We start from the raw sequence: 23,700 nt of genomic DNA, 5'->3' as shown, positions 1-23,700 counted from the left end.
AGTGTTGTGGTAGTGTTGTGGTAGTGTTGTGGTAATGTTGCGGTAATGTTGCGGTAGTGTTGTGTTAATGTTGTGGTAGTGTTGTGGTAATGTTGTGGTTGTGTTGTGGTAATGTTGCAGTAGTGTTAGTGTTGTGGTTGTGGTTGTGGTAGTGTTGTGGTAGTAGTGTTCTGGTAATGTTGTGGTAGTGTTGTGGTAGTGTTGTGGTAATGTTGCGGTAGTGTTGTGGTAATGTTGTGGTTGTGGTAAAGTTGTGGTTGTGTTGTGGTAGTGTTGTGGTAGTGTTGTGGTAATGTTGTGGTAGTGTTGTGGTAATGTTGCGGTAGTGTTGTGGCAATGTTGTGGTAGTGTTGTGGTAGTGGTAATGTTGTGGTAGTGTTCTGGTAGTGTTGTGGTAGTGTTGTGGCAATGTTGTGGTAGTGTTGTGGTAGTGGTAATGTTGTGGTAGTAGTGTTCTGGCAATGTTGTGGTAGTGTTCTGGTAGTGTTGTGGTAATGTTGCGGTAGTGTTGTGGTAGTGTTGTGGTAATGTTGCGGTAGTGTTGTGGTAATGTTGTGGTAGTGTTGTGGTAATGTTGCGGTAGTGTTGTGGTAGTGGTAATGTTGTGGTAGTGTTGTGGTAATGTTGTGGTTGTGTTGTGGTAGTGTTGTGGTAGTGGTAGTGTTGTGGTAGTGTTGTGGTAGTAGTGTTCTGGTAATGTTGTGGTTGTGTTCTGGTAGTGTTGTTGTAGTGTTGCGATTGTGGTAGTGTTGTGGTAGTGTTGTGGTAATGTTGTGGTTGTGTTGTGGTAGTGTTGTGGTAGTGGTAGTGTTGTGGTAGTGTTGTGGTTGTGTTGTGGTTGTGTTGTGGTAGTGGTAGTGTTGTGGTTGTGGTAGTGTTGTGGTAATGTTGTGGTAGTGGTCTGGTAGTGTTGTGGTAGTGTTGTGGTTGTGGCAGTGTTGTGGTAGTGTTGTGGTAGTGTTGTGGTTGCTGTAGTGTTCTGACAGTGGTGTGGTAGTGTTGTGGTAGTGTTGTGGTAGTGTTGCGGTTGTGTTGTGGTAGTGTTGTGGTAGTGTTGTGGTAGTGTTGTGGTAGTGTTGTGGTAATGTTGCGGTAGTGTTGCGGTAGTGTTGCGGTAGTGTTCTGGTAGTGTTGTGGTAGTGTTGTGGTAATGTTGCGGTAGTGTTGTGGTAATGTTGTGGTAGTGTTGTGGTAATGTTGCGGTAGTGTTGTGGTAGTGGTAATGTTGTGGTAGTGTTGTGGTAATGTTGTGGTTGTGTTGTGGTAATGTTGTGGTAGTGTTGTGGTAGTGGTAGTGTTGTGGTAGTAGTGTTCTGGTAATGTTGTGGTAGTGGTAGTGTTGTGGTTGTGTTCTGGTAGTGTTGTGGTAGTGTTGCGGTTGTGGTAGTGTTGTGGTAATGTTGTGGTTGTGTTGTGGTAGTGTTGTGGTAGTGGTAGTGTTGTGGTAGTGTTGTGGTTGTGTTGTGGTAATGTTGTGGTAGTGTTGTGGCAGTATTGTGGTAGTGTTGTGGTAGTGTTGTGGTAGTGTTGTGGTTGTGTTGTGGTTGTGTTGTGGTAGTGGTAGTGTTGTGGTTGTGGTAGTGTTGTGGTAATGTTGTGGTAGTGGTCTGGTAGTGTTGTTGTAGTGTTGTGGTTGTGGTAGTGTTCTGGTAGTGTTGTGGTAGTGTTGTGGTAGTGTTGTGGTTGTGGTAGTGTTCTGGCAGTGGTGTGGTAGTGTTGTGGTAGTGTTGTGGTAGTGTTGTGGTAGTGTTGCGGTTGTGTTGTGGTAGTGTTGTGGTAGTGTTGTGGTAGTGTTGTGGTAATGTTGCGGTAGTGTTGCGGTAGTGTTGCGGTAGTGTTGCGGTTGTGTTGCGGTAGTGTTGCGGTAGTGTTGCGGTAGTGTTCTGGTAGTGTTGTGGTAGTGTTGCGGTAGTGTTGCGGTAGTGTTGCGGTAGTGTTCTGGTAGTGTTGTGGTAGTGTTGTGGTAATGTTGCGGTAGTGTTGTGGTAATGTTGTGGTAGTGTTGTGGTAATGTTGCGGTAGTGTTGTGGTAGTGGTAATGTTGTGGTAGTGTTGTGGTAATGTTGTGGTTGTGTTGTGGTAATGTTGTGGTTGTGTTGTGGTAGTGTTGTGGTAGTGGTAGTGTTGTGGTAGTGTTGTGGTAGTAGTGTTCTGGTAATGTTGTGGTAGTGGTAGTGTTGTGGTTGTGTTCTGGTAGTGTTGTGGTAGTGTTGCGGTTGTGGTAGTGTTGTGGTAATGTTGTGGTTGTGTTGTGGTAGTGTTGTGGTAGTGGTAGTGTTGTGGTAGTGTTGTGGTTGTGTTGTGGTAATGTTGTGGTAGTGGTCTGGTAGTGTTGTTGTAGTGTTGTGGTTGTGGTAGTGTTCTGGTAGTGTTGTGGTAGTGTTGTGGTAGTGTTGTGGTTGTGGTAGTGTTCTGGCAGTGGTGTGGTAGTGTTGTGGTAGTGTTGTGGTAGTGTTGTGGTAGTGTTGCGGTTGTGTTGTGGTAGTGTTGTGGTAGTGTTGTGGTAGTGTTGTGGTAGTGTTGTGGTAATGTTGCGGTAGTGTTGCGGTAGTGTTGCGGTAGTGTTGCGGTTGTGTTGCGGTAGTGTTGCGGTAGTGTTGCGGTAGTGTTCTGGTAGTGTTGTGGTAGTGTTGTGGTAGTGTTCTGGTAGTGTTGTGGTTGTGTTGTGGTAGTGTTGCGGTAGTGTTGTGGTAGTGTTCGGGTAGTGTTCTGGTAGTGTTGTCGTAGTGTTCTGGTAATGTTGTGGTAGTGTTGTGGTAGTGTTGTCTGTCTGACCATGCTTTGACCAGGTAGTCATGTTCTGTACCTGCCGACCAGTCGGAACCAGGGGAAGCGGTCGTAGAAGGGGTCTCCTCCGGTCATGACGTTCTCACAGTCTTCTATGGTGCTGTTGGGAACCTCTGCTGCTCGGTCATACATCTCTCTCATCAGGTCCAGGCGCTGCCTGCAGGGGGCACCAGAGAGCAACACAGGACAACAATAAACAGAGAGATGAGGATGGAGGTAGAGAGAGAGGGGGAGAGAGAGATACAGAGAGAGAGAGAGAGAGAGAGAGAGGGAGAGAGAGAGAGAGAGATACAGAGAGGGGAGAGAGAGGGGGAGAGAGAGAGAGATACAGAGAGAGACAGAGAGAGAGATACAGAGAGGGGAGAGAGAGAGAGAGAGAGAGAGAGAGAGAGAGAGAGAGATACAGAGAGGGGGAGAGAGAGAGACAGAGAGAGAGATACAGAGAGGGGGAGAGAGAGAGAGAGAGAGAGAGAGAGAGAGAGAGAGAGAGAGAGAGAGAGAGAGAGAGAGAGAGAGAGAGAGAGAGAGAGAGAGAGAGAGAGAGAGAGATAGGGGAGAGAGAGAGAGAGATAGGGGAGAGAGAGAGAGAGAGAAAAACATATATATATAAACACACATATATATATATATATATAGAGAGAGAGAGACATTCAAAGACATATATTAAGATAAATCTGAGAGAGATCTATATGAAATCCAATGATCTTTATGACTAAACTTCCATAACATATAGTGTAGACTACAGTAAAATATACACATTCGTCATGTCTTGATATTATGTAATCATATTATTCCACAAATGTTCACAATCGACTATCTCTCCATGGGTCACAAAGCACAGTATATTAGACTGGTAATGTAGATGTCACCCATAGATGGCTCCCTCCCAGGCCCACCCATGGCTGCGCCCCTGCCCATAGATTAGAGCCTAATTAATTTTTTTCTATTGACCGATTCCCTTATATGAACTGTAACTCAGTAAAATCGTTGAATTCGTTGAAAAAATGTTTTTATTCAGTTTACTTATCCTACTTTTACCACTACATGGACTATAAAACTTGGGATCTGGCTTAGTGCAGAATACTACCGTACCTGAGCTTGTCCAGGGTCCAGCAGTGGGTGGCCCCATTCTTCTGGTCCTGTACCTCCACAGCTACGATGGTCCTGGGGAACGGGCGGGTCGCTCTGTCCTTGGCTGCCTCAGGGGGCAGCAGGTCAGTGGGCAGGGGGGAGTACAGGGTGTCGGTCAGCAGCACAAACTGGAACTGGACCTGGGGGGGGGGACAGGCACAGGGTTAGTACAACACAGAGGGACATTTCAGACCTGGGTTCAAATTGTATTTGCGAACAACCCCCCCCAATCTAGCACTTCAGTCAGGCTCAATCAAACACTCAAAGCATTTGAAACAAAAACTATATGAACCCCAAGTCTGGGACAGTTATGTTTCCGTAGGAGATGTGCTGAATTGTTCTCAAACCTTCTTCTTGAGTTCCACGCTGATGGCGTTAGCCTCCTTGAGGAAGATGGCGTTTCCCCACAGCAGGTCTCTGAGGGAGGTGAACTGGTAACAGCGCCACTTCCTGAAACCCCACAGGGCTAGCTCCGCCTCCCTCTCCGTCCACTGCACTGTGGAGCCCAGAGGGTATAACAAGATGACCCAAAACATCTAAGTTCAACATCAACACAGGGAGATAGATATACATTGTGTTTGTGAGTCGCTCTGCTAAATGACGTAAATGTAAATGTGTACAAAGGGATGCTATTTGAATGCAGAGCCTCGTGCAGGGCCACTGTCCTTAAACATGCACATTGACGGTAAGAGCTACACTTGTTGTATTCGGCGCATGTGACAAATAAAGTTTGATTTGATTTGACATACACTTAAAGTATGTGGACACCCCTTCAAATGAGTGGATTCGGCTATCTCAGCCACACCCGTTGTTGCTGACAGGTGTATAAAATCAAACACACAGCCATGCAATCTCCATAGACAAACATTGGCAGCAGAATGGCACGTACTGACGAGCTCAGTGACTTTCAACGTGGCACCGTCATAGGATGCCACCTTTCCAACAAGTCAGTTCGTCAAATTACTGCCTCGCTAGAGCTGCCCCGGTCAACTGTAAGTGCTGTTATTGTGAAGTGGAAACGTCTAGGAGCAACAAAAGTGGTAGAACACACAAGCTCACAGAACGGGACCGCTGAGTGCTGAAGCACGTTGAAAATTGTCTGTCCTCTGTTGCAACACTCACTACCGAGTTCCAAACTGCCTCTGGAAGCAACGTCAGCACAAGAACTGTTCGTCGGGAGCTTCATGAAATGGGTTTCCATGGCCAAGCAGCCACACACACGCCGAAGATCACCATGCGCAATGCCAAGCATCGGCTGGAGTGGTGTAAAGCTCGCCGCCATTGGACTCTGGAGCAGTGGAAATACATTCTCTGGGGTGATGAATCCCTCTTCAACATCTGGCAGTCCAACGGACGAATCTGGGTTTGGCGGATGCCAGGAGAACACTACCTGTCCAAATGCATAGTGCCAACTGTAAAGTTTGGTGGAGGATGAATAATGGTCTGGGGCTGTTTTTCATGGTTCGGGCCCATTAGTTCCAGTGAAGGGAAATCTTAATACTACAGCATTCAATGACATTTTAGAGGATTTTGTACTTACAACTTTGTGGCAACAGTTTGGGGAAGGCCCTTTCCTGTTTCAGCATGACAATTCTCCCATGCACAAAGCGAGGTCTATACAGAAATGGTTTGTCGAGATCAGTGTGGAAGAACTTGACTGGTTTGCACAGAGCCCTGACCTCAAGCCTATTGAAAACCTTTGGGATGAATTGGAACGCCGACTGCGAGCCAGGGCCTAACCGCCCAACATCAGTGCCCGACCTCAGTAATACTCTTGTGGCTGAATGGAAGCAAGTCCCCACAGCAATGTTCCAACATCTAGTGGAAAGCCTTCCCAGAAGACTGGAGGCTGTTATAGCAGCAAAAGGGGGAACCAATGGAATGAGATGTTTGATGAGCAGCTGTACACATACTTTTGGCCATGTAGTGTAAGTTCTATTCAATATATACGTTTTATATAGACCATTCCAGCTGTTATTTTGTTGGAATTATTAACCTTGTTTTGAACTGTTTGATACAATACAGTTAATTTACAGTTCTGAAAATGTTAGATTTGCTCCATATTAATGGCCATGATTTTGGAATGAGATTTTCGACAGGCAGGTGTCCACATACTTTTGGCCGTGTAGTGTAAATAAAAGTCAGAAACCAGTGATGTACCTTCCTCCTCAGGCTCCTCCTCTTCCTCTCCTACTACCTCAGGGTAATATCGGTCAACTTGTTTCTGAAGGGCTTCCAGCTTGCTCTCATAATCCTGAGGAAATGGTCACATGATCAGGCTTTAACTAGAAAATAATTCAGACTTAATGTAATTCAGACTCACACTCCATGTATTAACAAATTGGTAATATTTTGGTGATCTTGTCCATTTGTTAATATGTCTCACCATCCTCTGCTGTTCCAGCAGGTTGTGTGTCTCTTCTCGCTCTTTACGGTACTGGTCTTCCAGCTCCTGAAGCCTGTACACAACCATAGATGTCATCTCAACTCTCCCTTACTCACAACCACAGACTCATCTCAACTCTCCCACAACCGTAGATGTCATCTCAACTCTCACACACTCACCTCTGAATCCTCTCCTCTCTCTTACATTATTTACTCAACCTAGCCTCTCTTCTCCCTTGTCTCTCCTCCCCTTCTCCCCTCTCACCTCTGGTCCATCTCCTGCTTCATGTCGATGCCCTGTTTATCCAGCAGTTCTCTCTGTGCGAAGGCCCAGTCCACCGGCTCCACGGGGGTGTCAGCGCAGGGTGTCTTCTCCCGCTCCTGGCGCGCCTGCTCTGGATGGTTGAATCGGAACACGTGGCTCTTACCCAGAATAATACGGTTCCCTGGAGGACAGGTTGATCCAGGAAGCAGGGAGAGAGACGTTTCAAAAAGCATTCAGTGACCGGTACAAATGTCCGGATAGACATTGAAGAATGTTACAAGAGCAAAAGAGAAGCGGTAGAAATTGAGTAGGAAAGTGTAGAGGACATCTCCAGACCAGAGGACGAAAAGGAAGAGAGAGAGATAGAGAGGGAAAGAGTGAGAGAGAGGGAGAGAGAGAGATAGAGAGGGAAAGAGTGAGAGAGAGAGGGAGAGTGAGAGAGAGAGAGAGAGAGAGAGAGAGAGAGAGAGAGAGAGAGAGAGAGAGAGAGAGAGAGAGAGAGAGAGAGAGAGAGAGAGAGAGAGAGAGAGAGAGAGAGAGAGAGAGAGAGAGAGAGAGAGAGAGAGAGAGAGAGAGAGAGGGGAGAGAGAGAGAGAGAGAGAGAGAGAGAGAGAGAGAGAGAGAGAGAGAGAGAGAGAGAGAGGGAGAGAGAGACAGAGAGAGAGAGAGAGAGAGAGAGAGAGAGAGAGACAGCGAGAGAGAGAGAGAGAAAGAGAGGGAAAGAGTGAGAGAGGGAAAGAAAGAAAGAGAGAGATAATTGACCCACCTGATTTGAGGACTGTAGCCTCTGTGACCCTCTTCCCATTGACGTAGGTCTCAGCTCCCTCACAAGGCTCCAGGGTGACTGCTACTGGGGCAGAAAGGAGACAGACAGGGAGATAGACCTTCCGAGACACTACCTGCATCTTAATTATCCACCCTTTTTCCATGAAGTCTGCGTTTGTGCATGGTCTCTTACACCAATCCTATCCTTGCTTTCAAAATCAAGTAAGATAGTGCTCTTTAAGGAAAATAATAGAGAATCGTGACGCATGGTACAGTATCCACACTAACCATAATAACACACCCAGCCTCTAATCAGTAAACCCAAAGCATGCCCAGGCAGGGTCCAATATCTCACCTTCTCCAATGGGCCCCGTTGTAGAGGTAAATGTACAGTGTTCATCCTTGATGAAGTGACCACTGAGCACAATGTCCTGTCTGCTGCTGGCGTCCACACGACCGACCCTGTGGGAAAGAAAGGAATCAATATTAGGGTATTGTATACAAAATGTGTGATATTCTACATAAAAAGATACATAACGTAGTATATAAGCCATTGTGACGTCTCATACATTATTCTCATAACATCTCTCTTACTTGGTGTTGCCATCTTTGATGTAGTACAGCAGGCACTCTGACATCAGGGGGTCCTCGTTGAGGTTCACCAGGTGAGGAGTCTACAGCAGAGAGGGTTCATATGGGTTCATATTGGTACATATAGGTTCATACGGGTTCATACGGGTTCATATAGATTCATATGGGTTCATTTAGGTTCATATGGGACTTCATTTAGCTGTTGTCTCATCTAATGTATAAAATGTGGTCATATAATTTGTTAAAACCTGTCTGGGCTAGGGGGCAGTATTTTCATGGCCGGATGAAAAACGTCCCCAATTTAAACAGGTTACTACTCTGGCCCAGAAACTAGAATATGCATATCATTAGTAGATTTGGATAGAAAACACTCTGAAGTTTCTAAAACTGTTTGAATGGTGTCTGTGAGTATAAGAGAACTCATATGGCAGGCAAAAACCTGAGAAAAAGTAAACCAGGAAGTGAAGGATCTGAGAATTGTAGTTCTTCTTTCTAGTCCCTTTCGAAACTACAGTATCCGTGGGGTTACGTTGCACTTCTTAAGGCTTCCATTGGCTGTCTAAAGCCTTCAGAAAGTGGTTTGAGCATTCTCCTGTCACTGGGCAGATAATAGGAGCTGTTTCTGAGTGGACTGCCTGGCAACAAAGGGATTGGATATGCGCAGTCACGTGAGCACGCTGTTCCTTCTTTTTCTCCTTGAATGAATACGCTATTGTCCGGTTGGAATATTATCGCAATTTTACGTTAAAAATACCATAAAGATTGATTTTAAACAGCGTTTGACATGCTTCTAAGTACGGTAATGGAACATTTTGACTTTTCGTCTCTGGTTCCACGCTCGCGCGTTATGCCTTTGGATAAGTGATCTGTACGCATGAACAAAACAGAGGTATTTGGACATAAATATGGATTATTTGGAACAAAAACAACATTTCTTGTGGAAGTAGCAGTCCTGGGAGTGCATTCTGACGAAGATCAGCAAAGGTAAGAGAATATTTCTAATACTAATTCTGAGTTTAGGTTGCCCCGAACTTGGCGGGTGTCTGTATAGCTCACCGTGATGGCTGAGCTATGTACTCAGAATATTGAAAAATGTGCTTTCTCCGTAAAGCTATTTTAAAATCTGACACAGCAGTTGCATCCAGGGGTAGTCTATCTATAATTCTTTAAATAATTGTTATATATTTTGTCAACGTTTATGATGAGTATTTTTGTAAATTGATGTGCACATTCACCGGACGTTTTGGTGGGAATACATTTTCTGAACATCACGCGCCAATGTAAAATTCTGTTTTTGGATATAAATATGAACTTTATAGAACAAAACATACATGTATTGTGTAACATAATGTCCTAGGAGTGTCATCTGATGAAGATCGTCAAAGGTTAATGCTTCATTTAGCTGTGTTTTGGGTTTTATTGACACATGTCCTTGCTTGGAAAATGGCTGTGTGATTATTTTTGTCTATGTACTCTCCTAACATAATCTAATGTTTTGCTTTCGCTGTAAAGCCTTTTTGAAATCGGACAATGTGGTTACATCAAGGAGAAGTGTATCTTTAAAATGGTGTAAAATAGTTGTATGTTTGAGAAAGTTGAATTATGACATTTTGTTGTTTTTGAATTTGTCACCCTGATATTTCACTGGCTGTGTCCTGCAGGTGGGACGCTAGCATCCCACCTAGCCCATAGAAGTTAACCTGTTAGGGCTAGGGGGCAGCATTTGCACGTCTGGATAAAAAAAATGTACCCGATTTAATCTGGTTACTAATCCTACCCAGTAACTAGAATATGCATATACTTATTATATATGGATAGAAAACACTCTAAAGTTTCTAAAACTGTTTGAATGGTGTCTGTGAGTATAACAGAACTCATTTGGCAGGCAAAACCCTGAGACATTTTCTGACAGGAAGTGGATACCTGATGTGTTGTATTGACTTTAAACCTATCCCATTGAAAAACACAGGGGCTGAGGAATATTTTGGCACTTCCTATTGCTTCCACTAGATGTCACCAGCCTTTACAAAGTGTTTTGAGTCTTCTGAAGGGAGATCTGACCGAACAAGAGCCATGGAACGATGATGTCCCATTAGACACCTGGCGCGAGTTCATGTTGGGTACCCTCGTTCCAATACGTTATAAAAGAGTATGCATTCGTCCACCTTGAATATTATTCATGTTCTGGTTAAAAAAGGCCCTAAAGATTTATGCTATACAACGTTTGACATGTTTGAACGAACGGAAATATATTTTTTCCCCTCGTTCATGACGAGAAGTCCGGCTGGCTTAGATCATGTGCTAACAAGACGGAGATTTTTGGACATAAATGATGAGCTTTTTTGAACAAAACTACATTCGTTATGGACCTGTGATACCTGGAAGTGACATCTGATGAAGAGAATCAAAGGTAATGGATTATTTACATAGTATTTTCGATTTTAGATCTCCCCAACATGACGTCTAGTCTGTATCGCAACGCGTATTATTCTGGGCGCAGTGCTCAGATTATTGCAAAGTGTGATTTCCCAGTAAGGTTATTTTTAAATCTGGCAAGTTGATTGCGTTCAAGAGATGTAAATCTATAATTCTTTAAATGACAATATAATATTTTACCAATGTTTTCTAATTTTAATTATTTAATTTGTGACGCTGACTTGACTGCCGGTTATTGGAGGGAAACGATTTCCTCAACATCAATGCCATAGTAAAACGCTGTTTTTGGATATAAATATGAACTTGATAGAACTAAAAATGCATGCATTGTCTAACATAATGTCCTAGGAGTGTCATCTGATGGAGATTGTAAAAGGTTAGTGCATCATTTTAGCTGGTTTTATGGTTTTGGTGACCCTGTCTTTGACTTGACAAAACATTACACACAACTCTTGTAAATGTACTGTCCTAACATACTCTAAATTTATGCTTTCGCCGTAAAACCTTTTTGAAATCGTAAAACGTGGTTAGATTAAGGAGATGTTTATCTTTCAAATGGTGTAAAATAGTTGTATTTTTGAAAAATTTGAATTTTGACATTTATTTGGATTCAAATTTGCCGCTCTTGAAATGCACCTGCTGTTGATGGAGTGCACCACGGGTGGCACGCTAGCGTCCCACCTAGCCCATAGAGGTTAAACCTAATTTCATTTTTTATTGTTTTACTCTCTATACAAACTTGTACATCTGAACAACAACTTACAGACGTACACAAACAACTATTTTAGGGATTTTTTAATTTCACGCTCATGAAACATGTTGTGTTTATATTTATTATGTTCAGTATGAGCCTCGACTGTCTTGGTGTGTTTGGACTATGATAGATCCTTACTGATGTGGACTCCAAGGAACTTTAAACTCTCGACCCGCTCCACTACAGCCCCGTTAATGTTAATGGGGTCCTGTTCAGCCTGCCTTTTCCTGTAGTCCACGATCAGCTCCTTTGTCTTGCTCACATTGAGGGAGAGGTTGTTGTCCTGGAAACCACACCACCATTTCTCTGACCTCCTCCCTATAGGCTGTCACATCATTGTCACTGTTGTGTCATCAGCAAACTTAATGATGGTGTTGGAGTCTTGTTAGACCACGCGGTCATGGGTGAACAGGGAGTACAGGAGGGGACTAAGTACACACCCCTGAGGGGCCCCAGTGTTGAGGATCAGCGTGGCAGATGTGTTGTTGCCTACCCTTACCACCTGGGGGTTAGGGCTAGGAAGGAAGTCAGGATGTCCAGGATCCAGTTGCAGAGGGAGGTATTTAGTCTCAGAGTCCTTAGCTTAGTGATGAGCTTCGATGGCAGGGTACTATGGTGTTGAACGTTGAGCTGTAGTCAATGAACAGCATTCTCACATATGTGTTCCTTTTGTCCAGGTGGGAAAGGGCAACGTGGAGTACGATTAAGATTGCGTCATCTGTGGATCTGTTGGGGCGGTATGCAAATTGGAGTGGGTATCCGGGAGAATCCTGTTTATGTGAGCCATGACCTGCCTTTTAAAGCACTTCATGGCTACCGACGTGAGTGCCACGATGCGGTAATCATTTAGGCAGATTACCTTCGCTTTCTTGGGCACAGGGACCATGGTGGTCTGCTTGAAACATGTAGGTATTACAGACTCAGTCAGGGAGGGGTTGAAAATGTCAGTGAAGACACTTGACAGTTGGTCCGCACATGCTCTGAGTACACGTCCTGGTAATCTGTCTGGCCTCGCGGCTTTGTGAATGTTGACCTGTTCAAAGGTCTTGCTCACATCGGCTACCGAGAGCGTTATCACACAGTCATCCAGAACAGCTGGTGCTCTCGTGCATGCTTCAGTGTTGCTTCCCTCGAAGCGAGCATAAAAGGCATTTAGCTCGTCGTGGGTGATGTTGGCTTTCGTCGACTGGTTGAGCACTGGTACACACTACCAAGTAGGTGCAATTTGTCAGATGGAGCCCTACCGGAGTTACACAGTAATAGCGTCACTGCTATTAGTTTCACGACTGTCATTTGGACCAGCGATATCAGCCCCATGAGCATGCTGAGTCTGACAGCACAGTGGGTCGTCGAGGATTTCGTACTGAGGAAAGTCGTATTGCATGCTCATGAATATGCTGGTTGTCATACCGCTGCTGCTATTTCAATGGCATTTGAGAACATGTTTGAAACTTGGAAACATGAACACAAACAACTGACACGGGAAATAAGCTCATCAACTGAGCCTGCAGCAGATGTGATACCCTCTGTCATGTCATTGAAAGGCCTGCTCAACAAAACTGTCGACATCAGGCTGTGAACAAGCGATTCGGTGGCATTCTCTCTTTACAGTGTCGCCACCATGCCCAATGCTATGTACAAGGACTGCTACTTCGATGTAGACAAGAAACAGGGTTTACGTGAAATGTTACATACACAGCTGGACAAGATGGAAACGGACACAGTGACAGTGCGCACCGAGGAAGAGAGGCCACGGACAGACTGAGCTGGAAATTCACTGCTTGACATGTATGATGAAATCCTAGTTGAGAATGAAATGACTGAACAAATGAACAATGAAACAGCACAGCAAGTAAGTCAAAGAAATAGGTTTGGATTATGTTTTACTGACTCCCAATCACGGCCGGATGTGATACAGCCTGGATTCGAACAAGAGACTGTAGTGATGCCTCTTGCACTGAGATGCAGTGCCTTAGACCGCTGTGTCCATGTGTGTGTGTTAACTATTTAACTGTACTAGAATGCTTAAAAGGCCGTACAGTTTTTTTGGGCAAAGAAAATATCGGAATCGGCCAAAAATGTCTTTTCACTATATCACAGCATATCACAGCATATAACAGCATATCACAGTTTAGCACAGCATATCACAGCATATCACAGTTTAGCACAGCATATCACAGCACATCACAGCATATCACAGCATATCACAGTTTAGCACAGCATATCACAGCACATCACAGCATATCACAGCTTATCACAGCATATCACAGCATATCACAGCATATCACAGTTTAGCACGGCATATCACAGCACATCACAGCATATCACAGCATATCACAGTTTAGTACAGCATATCACAGCACATCACAGCATATCACAGCACATCACAGCATATCACAGCATATCACAGTTTAGCACCGCATATCACAGCACATCACAGCATATCACAGCATATCACAGCATATCACAGCATATCACTGTTTAGCACAGCATATCACAGCATATCACAGGATATCACAGCAAATCACAGTTTAGCAGAGCATATCACAGCATATCACAGCATATCACCGTTTAGCACAGCATATCACAGCATATCGCCATTTAGCACAGCATATCACAGCATATCAAAGTTTAGCACAGCATATCACAGCATATCACAGTTTAGCACAGCATATCACAGCTTTACACTATCACTAATTACACTCAGCACATTTAACTCCCTCCCTCATTTATACTACTCCTTCAATCGCTGTGCTAGAAAGGTTCCACGGTCATGTGTTATCAAGGAACCTGCCTTATTGCGGGACATGACTCCAATGTTGATCTAGGGTCAGAGGCATTCAAATTTGTTTTGGAAATATATCTTTATTACAAATTTCAAATATACAATTACAGCATTGTTAGAGGCATTCAATTTAACCCCCTAGAGTGGACTGATGCACCGGTGCGTCAATCTAAGTTACATTTGGTTTTTTTTTAAAATTTGAATGGTTTGACCTGCAAAAACTGTTTTCCATTTTGTTCTACACGTATCACGGGACTCGTCTGAAGGTAACCGTTACTGATTTTAAAAACAAAATGGAAGTATGAAGGTAGTTTTGTGCCTACCCCCCCAAAAAAGGGGTTAAATATGTGTAAAAAATAAAAAGCTAAATATTTCCAGAGTTTTTTTTTAAATATTTGCAAGATTTAGGACAAACACTTGAAAACATTGTTTCTTCTTATTTATATATTTTTTATTTATATTTTTAACTGTCCTTTTCACCCTTTATGAACGTGTTATTCAATGCATTTATAAGGGTTATTTTATCAAATCATTTTTTAAATGTATTTTATGATACATAAAGGGGCCCTAAAATTCAGAATTTGCTAAATGGTCCATAGTATGGCCATCTTAAAACAATTCCATATGTCAGCTTTAGAATGAACTGAATAAAAACACCACTCAATTATAGATCTGGTGCCTGTAGAGAAGCACAGAGGATGAGTCCCAAATTGAACCCAAATGGAACCTTATTCTATATATAATGCACTATGTAGGGATTAGGGTGCCATTGTGGACAGAACCCAGAGGCTCCCTCTTTAGGTAGGAGATGAGGAGGAGTTTAAAGAAATGCAAAATAGCCAGACACCCATGGGATTTACAGCCTCTCTGTGTGAGTCATTTATACCCATCAAAACAACAGCTGTGGCGAACTAGGAAACACAAATGCTATAAATCTTCATAAATATACTGAATGTGTTTGCTTCTCATCACTCTGCTGCTTGAAGCTTGACGCAGAGTGTATGCTAACGACTTTGTTTGCTTGGAATAATGAAGTAGATTAAAGGAGAAGAAGACTAAATTAATCAAAATCCTTAACTTAATGAAAAAGGAAACGGTTGTTTGATCTCCTCCCCTGCTGTAAAGCTGTACATAACAGTCAGGTTCCAATTAAAGCTAGAGAGACTTATGTATACAGGCTGAGATGGGAGATGGAGGGCATATCAGGGAAAGGCACACCCTATCCCAATTCTCTTGGCCTTAGCCCTTCAATGTGTGCAGATCTGAAAACGTCTGGATAGGTATAAAGTATACACATTTCCAACGTTTTAATATGGGCTGTGTTGATACATGCTCTCTTTATTAATCAAACGGAACGAGGAATCAAGAGAGTTGAAGCAGAAGGATATGTAAAGGTCACAGTCTAGTGAAACACTCAGAGGAGAGTAGGAGTAGGAGTCTCCAGACAGAGCAGAGCATCCAGTATGGGAGATTGGACACTTCAGAGGGACCAACCTCATTGGGTGAGAACAGCCCTACTGTGTCAATGAACACAGCCTCGGGCTTTCTGCTCTGCTCTGATGACGAGGGCTTGGAAGTAAATCAACATTAATAACGCATCAAAATAAAACATATTCTATTCAAGTCTATTTTAACTTGCTCAACCACTGAAAATATCGAGGATATCCAAGTCCGTAGAGTTAAATAAATCCTAGAGGGAGTACTTCCTATCTTTTCCATTGAACACTTCTGTGACAGCATGTGAGGCACCATAGAAGGCTCATTCAAGAACATATAGTGTATTCTGGAAAGCATTCAGACCCTTTCACTTTTACCACATTCGGTTACGTTACAGCCTTATTCAAAAATGTATTTAAAAAAAAATGTCCTCATCAATGTACACACAATACCCCATAATGACAAATCAAAAACTGTTTTTTTTTACATTTTTGCAAATGTATTCAAAATAAAAAACAGAAATACCTTATTTACATAAGTATTCAGACCCTTTGCTATAAGACTCGAAATTGGGCTCAGGTGCATCCTGTTTCCATTGATCATCCTTGAGATGTTTCTACAACTTGATTGGAGTCCACCTGTGGTAAATTCAAATGATTGGACATGATTTGGAAAGGCACACACCTGTCCATATAAGGTCCTACAGCTTACAGTGCATGTCAGAGCAAAAACCAAGCCATGAGGTCGAAGGAATTGCCCGTAGAGCTCCAAGACGGGACTGTGATGAGGTACAGATCTGGGGAAGGGTAACAAAACATTTCTGCAGCATTGAAGGTCCCCAAGAACACAGTGGCCTCCATCATTCTTAAATGGAAGAAGTTTGGAACCACCAAGACTCTTCCTAGAGCTGGCTGCCCAGCAATCAGAGGAAAAGGACCTTGGTCGGGGAGGTGACCAAGAACCCAATAGTCATTCTGACAGTGCTCCAGAGTTCCTCTGTGGAGATGGGAGAACCTTCCAGAAGGACAACCATCTCTGCAGCACTCCACCAATCAGGCCTTTATGGTAGAGTGGCCAGACGGAAGCCACTCCTCAGTAAAAGGCACATGACAGCCCACTTGGAGTTTGCCAAAAGGCACCTAAAGACTCTCAGACCATGAGAAACAAGATTCCCTGGTCTGATGAAACCAAGATTGAACTCTTTGGCCTGAATGCCAAGCGTCACGTCTGGAGGAAACCGGGAATCATCCCTACGGTGAAGTATGTTGATGGCAGCATTATGTTGTGGGGATGTTTTTCAGCAGCAAGGACTAGGAGACTAGTCAGGATCGAGGGAAAGCTGAACGGAGCAAAGTACAGAGAGATCCTTGATGAAAACCTGATCCAGAGCGCTCAGGACCTCAGACTGGGGCGAAGGTTCACCTTCCGACAGGAGAACGACCCTAAGCGCACAGCCAAGACAATGAAGGAGTGACTTCAGGACTGGTCTCTGAATGTCCTTGAGTGGCCCAGTCAGAGCCCAGACTTGAACCCGATCAAACATCTCTGGAGAGACCTGAAAATAGCTGTGTATCAACGCCCCCCATCCAACCTGACAGATCTGCAGAGAAGAATGGGAGAAACTTCTCAAATACAGGTGTGCCAAGCTTGTAGCGTCATAACCAAGAAGACTCAAGGCTGTAATCACTGCCAAAGGTGCTTCAACAAAGTACTGAGTAAAGGGTCTGAATACTTATGTAAATGTTATTTTTTATACATTTGCTAAAATTTCGAAAAAACAGTTTTTGCTTTGTCATTTTGGGGTATTGTGTGTAGATTGATGAGGAAAAACAATGATTTAATCAATTTTAGAATGAGGCTGTAACGTAACAAAATGTGGAAAAAGTCAAGAGGTCCGAATGCACTGTAGGTACGTACCATTGTTGATTTCCCACTAGTGCAAAGTATCATTAACCTAACCCTAACCTAACCCTGACCTAACCTTAACCTAACCCTAACCTAACCCTAACCTAACCCTGACCTAACCTTAACCTAACCTTAACCTAACCCTGACCTAACCTTAACCTAACCTTAACCTAACCCTGACCTAACCCTGACCTAACCTTAACCTAACCCTGACCTAACCCTGACCTAACCCTAACCTAACCCTGACCCTGACCTAACCCTAACCTAACCTTAACCTAACCCTGACCTAACCCTAACCCTGACCTAACCCTAATCTAACCCTAACCTAACCCTAACTTAACCCTAACCTAAACCTAACCTAACCCTGACCTAACCCTAACCTAAACCTAACCTGAATAGCTGACCTGTTCAATGATGTCTGTTAATGTGTTGATGTCTTACCTTCTTGGGGGAGAACACTCCCACGGTCCCTCCGTCTTCCCTCATAGCCACGCCCATCTCAGCCAGCAGGGCCTCTCTGTGGAAGAGAACGGACAGGTGTACAACGGCCCAGGGTTGGGGTCAATTCAGGAAGTGATTTGAATTTAAAATGTTATTTTTTTTATTATTTTTTTATAAATAGTTTCTCCTTTTTGGCTTATTTAAGAGTCAATAAAAATAAAATACCTTTTTTCAATTATTGAACTTGTATTTCATTTTACTTCCTGAATTAACTGAATTTAATTTGAATTGACCCCAACCCTGCAGCGGTCTTCTATTCTTCCATGTTCCTTGGATCCGGAGACTGTATGGGCCTTTCCTTATAATCTATACTGTAAAACTGTATTGGCCTTTCCTTATAATCTATACTGTAATACTGTTGGCCTTTCCTTATAATCTATACTGTGAGACTGTATTGGCCTTTCCTTATAATCTATACTGTAAGACTGTATTGGCCTTTCCTTATAATCTATACTGTAAGACTGTATTGGCCTTTCCTTATAATCTATACTGTAAGACTGTATTGGCCTTTCCTTATAATCTATACTGTAATACTGTTGGCCTTTCCTTATAATCTATACTGTAAAACTGTTGGCCTTTCCTTATAATCTATACTGTAAGACTGTATTGGCCTTTCCTTATAATCTATACTGTAATACTGTTGGCCTTTCCTTATAATCTATACTGTAAGACTGTATTGGCCTTTCCTTATAATCTATACTGTAAGACTGTATTGGCCTTTCCTTATAATCTATACTGTAAAACTGTTGGCCTTTCCTTATAATCTATACTGTAAGACTGTATTGGCCTTTCCTTATAATCTATACTGTGAGACTGTATTGGCCTTTCCTTATAATCTATACTGTGAGACTGTATTGGCCTTTCCTTATAATCTATACTGTGAGACTGTATTGGCCTTTCCTTATAATCTATACTGTGAGACTGTATTGGCCTTTCCTTATAATCTATACTGTGAGACTGTATTGGCCTTTCCTTATAATCTATACTGTAATACTGTATTGGCCTTTCCTTATAATCTATACTGTAATACTGTATTGGCCTTTCCTTATAATCTATACTGTAATACTGTATTGGCCTTTCCTTATAATCTATACTGTGAGACTGTTGGCCTTTCCTTATAATCTATACTGTAAGACTGTATTGGCCTTTCCTTATAATCTATACTGTAAAACTGTTGGCCTTTCCTTATAATCTATACTGTAATACTGTTGGCCTTTCCTTATAATCTATACTGTGAGACTGTATTGGCCTTTCCTTATAATCTATACTGTAAAACTGTTGGCCTTTCCTTATAATCTATACTGTAAGACTGTATTGGCCTTTCCTTATAATCTATACTGTAAAACTGTATTGGCCTTTCCTTATAATCTATACTGTAAAACTGTATTGGCCTTTCCTTATAATCTATACTGTGAGACTGTTGGCCTTTCCTTATAATCTATACTGTAAGACTGTATTGGCCTTTCCTTATAATCTATACTGTAAAACTGTTGGCCTTTCCTTATAATCTATACTGTAAGACTGTATTGGCCTTTCCTTATAATCTATACTGTGAGACTGTATTGGCCTTTCCTTATAATCTATACTGTAAAACTGTTGGCCTTTTCTTATAATCTATACTGTAAGACTGTATTGGCCTTTCCTTATAATCTATACTGTGAGACTGTATTGGCCTTTCCTTATAATCTATACTGTGAGACTGTATTGGCCTTTCCTTATAATCTATACTGTGAGACTGTATTGGCCTTTCCTTATAATCTATACTGTAATACTGTATTGGCCTTTCCTTATAATCTATACTGTAATACTGTATTGGCCTTTCCTTATAATCTATACTGTGAGACTGTATTGGCCTTTCCTTATAATCTATACTATAAGTAGAGATGTGGAAGTTGTAGTAACTCACCTTTCCATTCTGATGGCTTCTGTTCTGCGAAGTTTCTCCTCCCAGGTTTCATTGAGCTCAGCAATGATCTTCTCCGTTTCCTGATGAAATCCCCCCCAAAATATGACAAAAAGTTGTGAACCCTCCAGTGTTCAATATGTGAAACAGAGGGTATTATGTCTGACTGTAATAAATGACTTAATCAATAAATTAATGAATTAACAGTGTCCCACTGTAGCTCAGTTGGTAGAGCATGGCGCTTGCAACGCCAGGGTTGTGGGTTCGATTCCCACGAGGGGCCAGTAATTAAAAAAAAAAAATGTAATGAAATGTATGCACTCTACTGTAAGTTGCTCTGGATAAGAGCGTCTGCTAAATGACAAAAATGTGTAACTGTAAATTTGTCAATCAATCAAGTGATCAGTTCACCTTGAGTCTCTCGATGGCCTCCTCGCTTCCGGGGCTGAACATGATGCGGTCGTGAAGACTGGCGATGGATCCGGCTCGACTGGACAGGGCGGACAGAGAGGGGGAGGGGCTCATCCCCGTCATGGCATTGGTCACTGTGGAGAGATCATCCTTTTGATTGACAGCTTGGCGATTATTGTTATTGTTCTTGAAATCGGATAGGTCTGTCAGGGGAAGGGGGCGGGACAGAGGAAACAGGGGGTGGTGGTGGGGGGGGGGTAGGAAGTGGGGATTAGCGCAGGGACAGGGAGGTAAGAGAGACGGAGAGAAGCGGACAGAAAAGGACGAGAGGAGAAGGAAAAATAGAGAAGAAGAAAGAAGAAGAAGACATGAAACTAATCTGAAACACAAAGAGAACATTTAACTGCGAGTAAGAAACACACAAGGAAAAGAAGACAAGAGCAGCACTGTGTGCAGAAAGCCATACAAAAAGAAGACGAGCGTAAAAGATACGGCAGAATGGGCATACAAGTGCAACTGGAGGCGCTAATCACGAAAGAAAACAATCTAACATCAAGCCAAATCCAAAGTATGCCGTCAAGCTTCAAGCAAAGCGTTTATCAGTCAGTAAGGCCATTCAGAATCATCCCCAACTCAACACTGTCATCCATCATTATCAGTCAGTAAGGCCATTCAGAATCATCCTCAATTCAACACTGTCATCCATCATTATCAGTCAGTAAGGCCATTCAGAATCATCCTCAATTCAACACTGTCATCCATCATTATCAGTCAGTAAGGCCATTCAGAATCATCCTCAACTCAACACTGTCATCCATCATTATCAGTCAGTAAGGCCATTCAGAATCATCCTCAACTCAACACTGTCATCCATCATTATCAGTCAGTAAGGCCATTCAGAATCATCCTCAATTCAACACTGTCATCCATCATTATCAGTCAGTAAGGCCATTCAGAATCATCCCCAACTCAACACTGTCATCCATCATTATCAGTCAGTAAGGCCATTCAGAATCATCCTCAATTCAACACTGTCATCCATCATTATCAGTCAGTAAGGCCATTCAGAATCATCCTCAATTCAACACTGTCATCCATCATTATCAGTCAGTAAGGCCATTCAGAATCATCCTCAACTCAACACTGTCATCCATCATTATCAGTCAGTAAGGCCATTCAGAATCATCCTCAACTCAACACTGTCATCCATCATTATCAGTCAGTAAGGCCATTCAGAATCATCCTCAATTCAACACTGTCATCCATCATTATCAGTCAGTAAGGCCATTCAGAATCATCCCCAACTCAACACTGTCATCCATCATTATCAGTCAGTAAGGCCATTCAGAATCATCCTCAATTCAACACTGTCATCCATCATTATCAGTCAGTAAGGCCATTCAGAATCATCCTCAACTCAACACTGTCATCCATCATTATCAGTCAGTAAGGCCATTCAGAATCATCCTCAACTCAACACTGTCATCCATCATTATCAGTCAGTAAGGCCATTCAGAATCATCCTCAATTCAACACTGTCATCCATCATTATCAGTCAGTAAGGCCATTCAGAATCATCCTCAACTCAACACTGTCATCCATCATTATCAGTCAGTAAGGCCATTCAGAATCATCCTCAACTCAACACTGTCATCCATCATTATCAGTCAGTAAGGCCATTCAGAATCATCCTCAATTCAACACTGTCATCCATCATTATCAGTCAGTAAGGCCATTCAGAATCATCCTCAACTCAACACTGTCATCCATCATTATCAGTCAGTAAGGCCATTCAGAATCATCCTCAACTCAACACTGTCATCCATCATTATCAGTCAGTAAGGCCATTCAGAATCATCCTCAACTCAACACTGTCATCCATCATTATCAGTCAGTAAGGCCATTCAGAATCATCCTCAATTCAACACTGTCATCCATCATTATCAGTCAGTAAGGCCATTCAGAATCATCCCCAACTCAACACTGTCATCCATCATTATCAGTCAGTAAGGCAATTCAGAATCATCCCCAACTCAACACTGTCATCCATCATAATCAGTCAGTAAGGCCATTCAGAATCATCCCCAACTCAACACTGTCATCCATCATTATCAGTCAGTAAGGCCATTCAGAATCATCCTCAATTCAACACTGTCATCCATCATTATCAGTCAGTAAGGCCATTCAGAATCATCCTCAATTCAACACTGTCATCCATCATTATCAGTCAGTAAGGCCATTCAGAATCATCCCCAACTCAACACTGTCATCCATCATTATAAGTCAGTAAGGCCATTCAGAATCATCCTCAACTCAACACCGATGTTCCTTCCTGAAGGCTCCGAGGTTAGTTCCCTGTCACATGGTGCAACATGCTTTGACTCTATTCAATCCACAGACCAATAGCAAACACTCTGAAAGGAAATATGATTGTTAGTTTGCATAGTGCGCACATGTTAGCAGAAAGTACTATTCAGTCTATATCAAACTACCCATGAAGGACATATGGTATGCATCAAACAGGCATTTCCTGTGTATTAACCAAATCTGCATCCAGGATCCAAAGTACCCATGAAGGAAATATGGTATGCATCAAACAGGCATTTCCTGTGTATTAACCAAATCTGCATCCAGGATCCAAAGTACCCATGAAGGAAATATGGTATGCATCAAACAGGCATTTCCTGTGTATTAACCAAATCTGCATCGTGGATCCAAACTACCCGTTTTTAATTTTTTTAATCAATCTAATGATGTAATACCACGAGAAGAACACACACAATACCATCTACTTTACTAGAGAGGTTTCCTTCCTCATATCAAACTCTCCATCAATGAAATCTAATGATGAAATACCATGGGAAGAACCATAGAAGACCATCTAGACAGGAGTGCTGTGGGTGCACCTAGACACTGCTACTTTGGATATCAAATGACGTCTAAAAGCCAGTGAGGATCACTAACTGCCCTGACAGCTACTGTAAAAAATAAAATAAAAAATAAAATAACAATCGTTAGTAAATCCATCACTGGATCACGGAAATACAAACGGAGGTCGACAAAAAACTGATAACAAAATAGAACTGACTGTCACGTCCTGACCAGCATATTGAGGTTGAGATTCTTTGTTAATCATGGGAAGAGCACACATCAAGACTCTACTATAAATCTACTATACTGATAGGGATGTAGCTAACTTCCTGGTCTCTCCACAGTACAATACTTCAGAGAGGGGGATATGGTTAACTTCCTGGTCTCTCCACAGTACTATACTTCAGAGAGGGGATGTGGTTTCCTTCCTGGTCTCTCCACAGTACTATACTTCAGAGAGAGAGGATGTGGTTTCCTTCCTGGTCTATCCACAGTACTATACTTCAGAGAGGGGGATATGGTTAACTTCCTGGTCTATCCACAGTACTATACTTCAGAGAGAGAGGATGTGGTTTCCTTCCTGGTCTATCCACAGTACTATACTTCAGAGAGGGGGATATGGTTAACTTCCTGGTTTCTATCCACAGTACTATACTTCAGAGAGAGGATGTGGTTAACTTCCTGGTTTCTATCCACAGTACTATACTTCAGAGAGGGGATGTGGTTTCCTTCCTGGTCTCTCCACAGTACTATACTTCAGAGAGGGGGATGTG

The 23,700-nt window shown here is 42.6% G+C and overlaps 1 protein-coding gene across 21 annotated transcripts in view; it reads right to left on the bottom strand.

Moving 5' to 3' along the window:
* Positions 1 to 23,700, bottom strand: part of LOC106573836 (kinesin-like protein KIF1A) — a 152,579-nt gene that overhangs the window by 63,067 nt on the left and 65,812 nt on the right. For 13 of the 21 annotated variants that reach the window (XM_045697435.1, XM_045697440.1, XM_045697441.1 and 10 more), the window contains 12 exons: positions 20,057 to 20,259; positions 19,649 to 19,728; positions 17,683 to 17,758; positions 7,928 to 8,007; positions 7,689 to 7,795; positions 7,335 to 7,415; positions 6,569 to 6,749; positions 6,305 to 6,377; positions 6,079 to 6,172; positions 4,266 to 4,414; positions 3,880 to 4,058; positions 2,807 to 2,944 (listed from right to left, as the gene is read on the bottom strand). In XM_045697435.1, coding sequence (XP_045553391.1) covers positions 2,807 to 2,944; positions 3,880 to 4,058; positions 4,266 to 4,414; positions 6,079 to 6,172; positions 6,305 to 6,377; positions 6,569 to 6,749; positions 7,335 to 7,415; positions 7,689 to 7,795; positions 7,928 to 8,007; positions 17,683 to 17,758; positions 19,649 to 19,728; positions 20,057 to 20,259 — 1,441 coding nt within the window. The remainder of the gene's footprint in view (positions 1 to 2,806; positions 2,945 to 3,879; positions 4,059 to 4,265; positions 4,415 to 6,078; positions 6,173 to 6,304; positions 6,378 to 6,568; positions 6,750 to 7,334; positions 7,416 to 7,688; positions 7,796 to 7,927; positions 8,008 to 17,682; positions 17,759 to 19,648; positions 19,729 to 20,056; positions 20,260 to 23,700) is intronic. The other 8 variants (XM_045697443.1, XM_045697444.1, XM_045697452.1 and 5 more) reach the window with 1 other exon arrangement.

Source organism: Salmo salar, chromosome ssa16 (assembly GCF_905237065.1).
Source record: "Salmo salar chromosome ssa16, Ssal_v3.1, whole genome shotgun sequence".
Taxonomy (NCBI): domain Eukaryota; kingdom Metazoa; phylum Chordata; class Actinopteri; order Salmoniformes; family Salmonidae; genus Salmo; species Salmo salar.
This window is presented reverse-complemented; position numbering and strand designations above follow the sequence as displayed.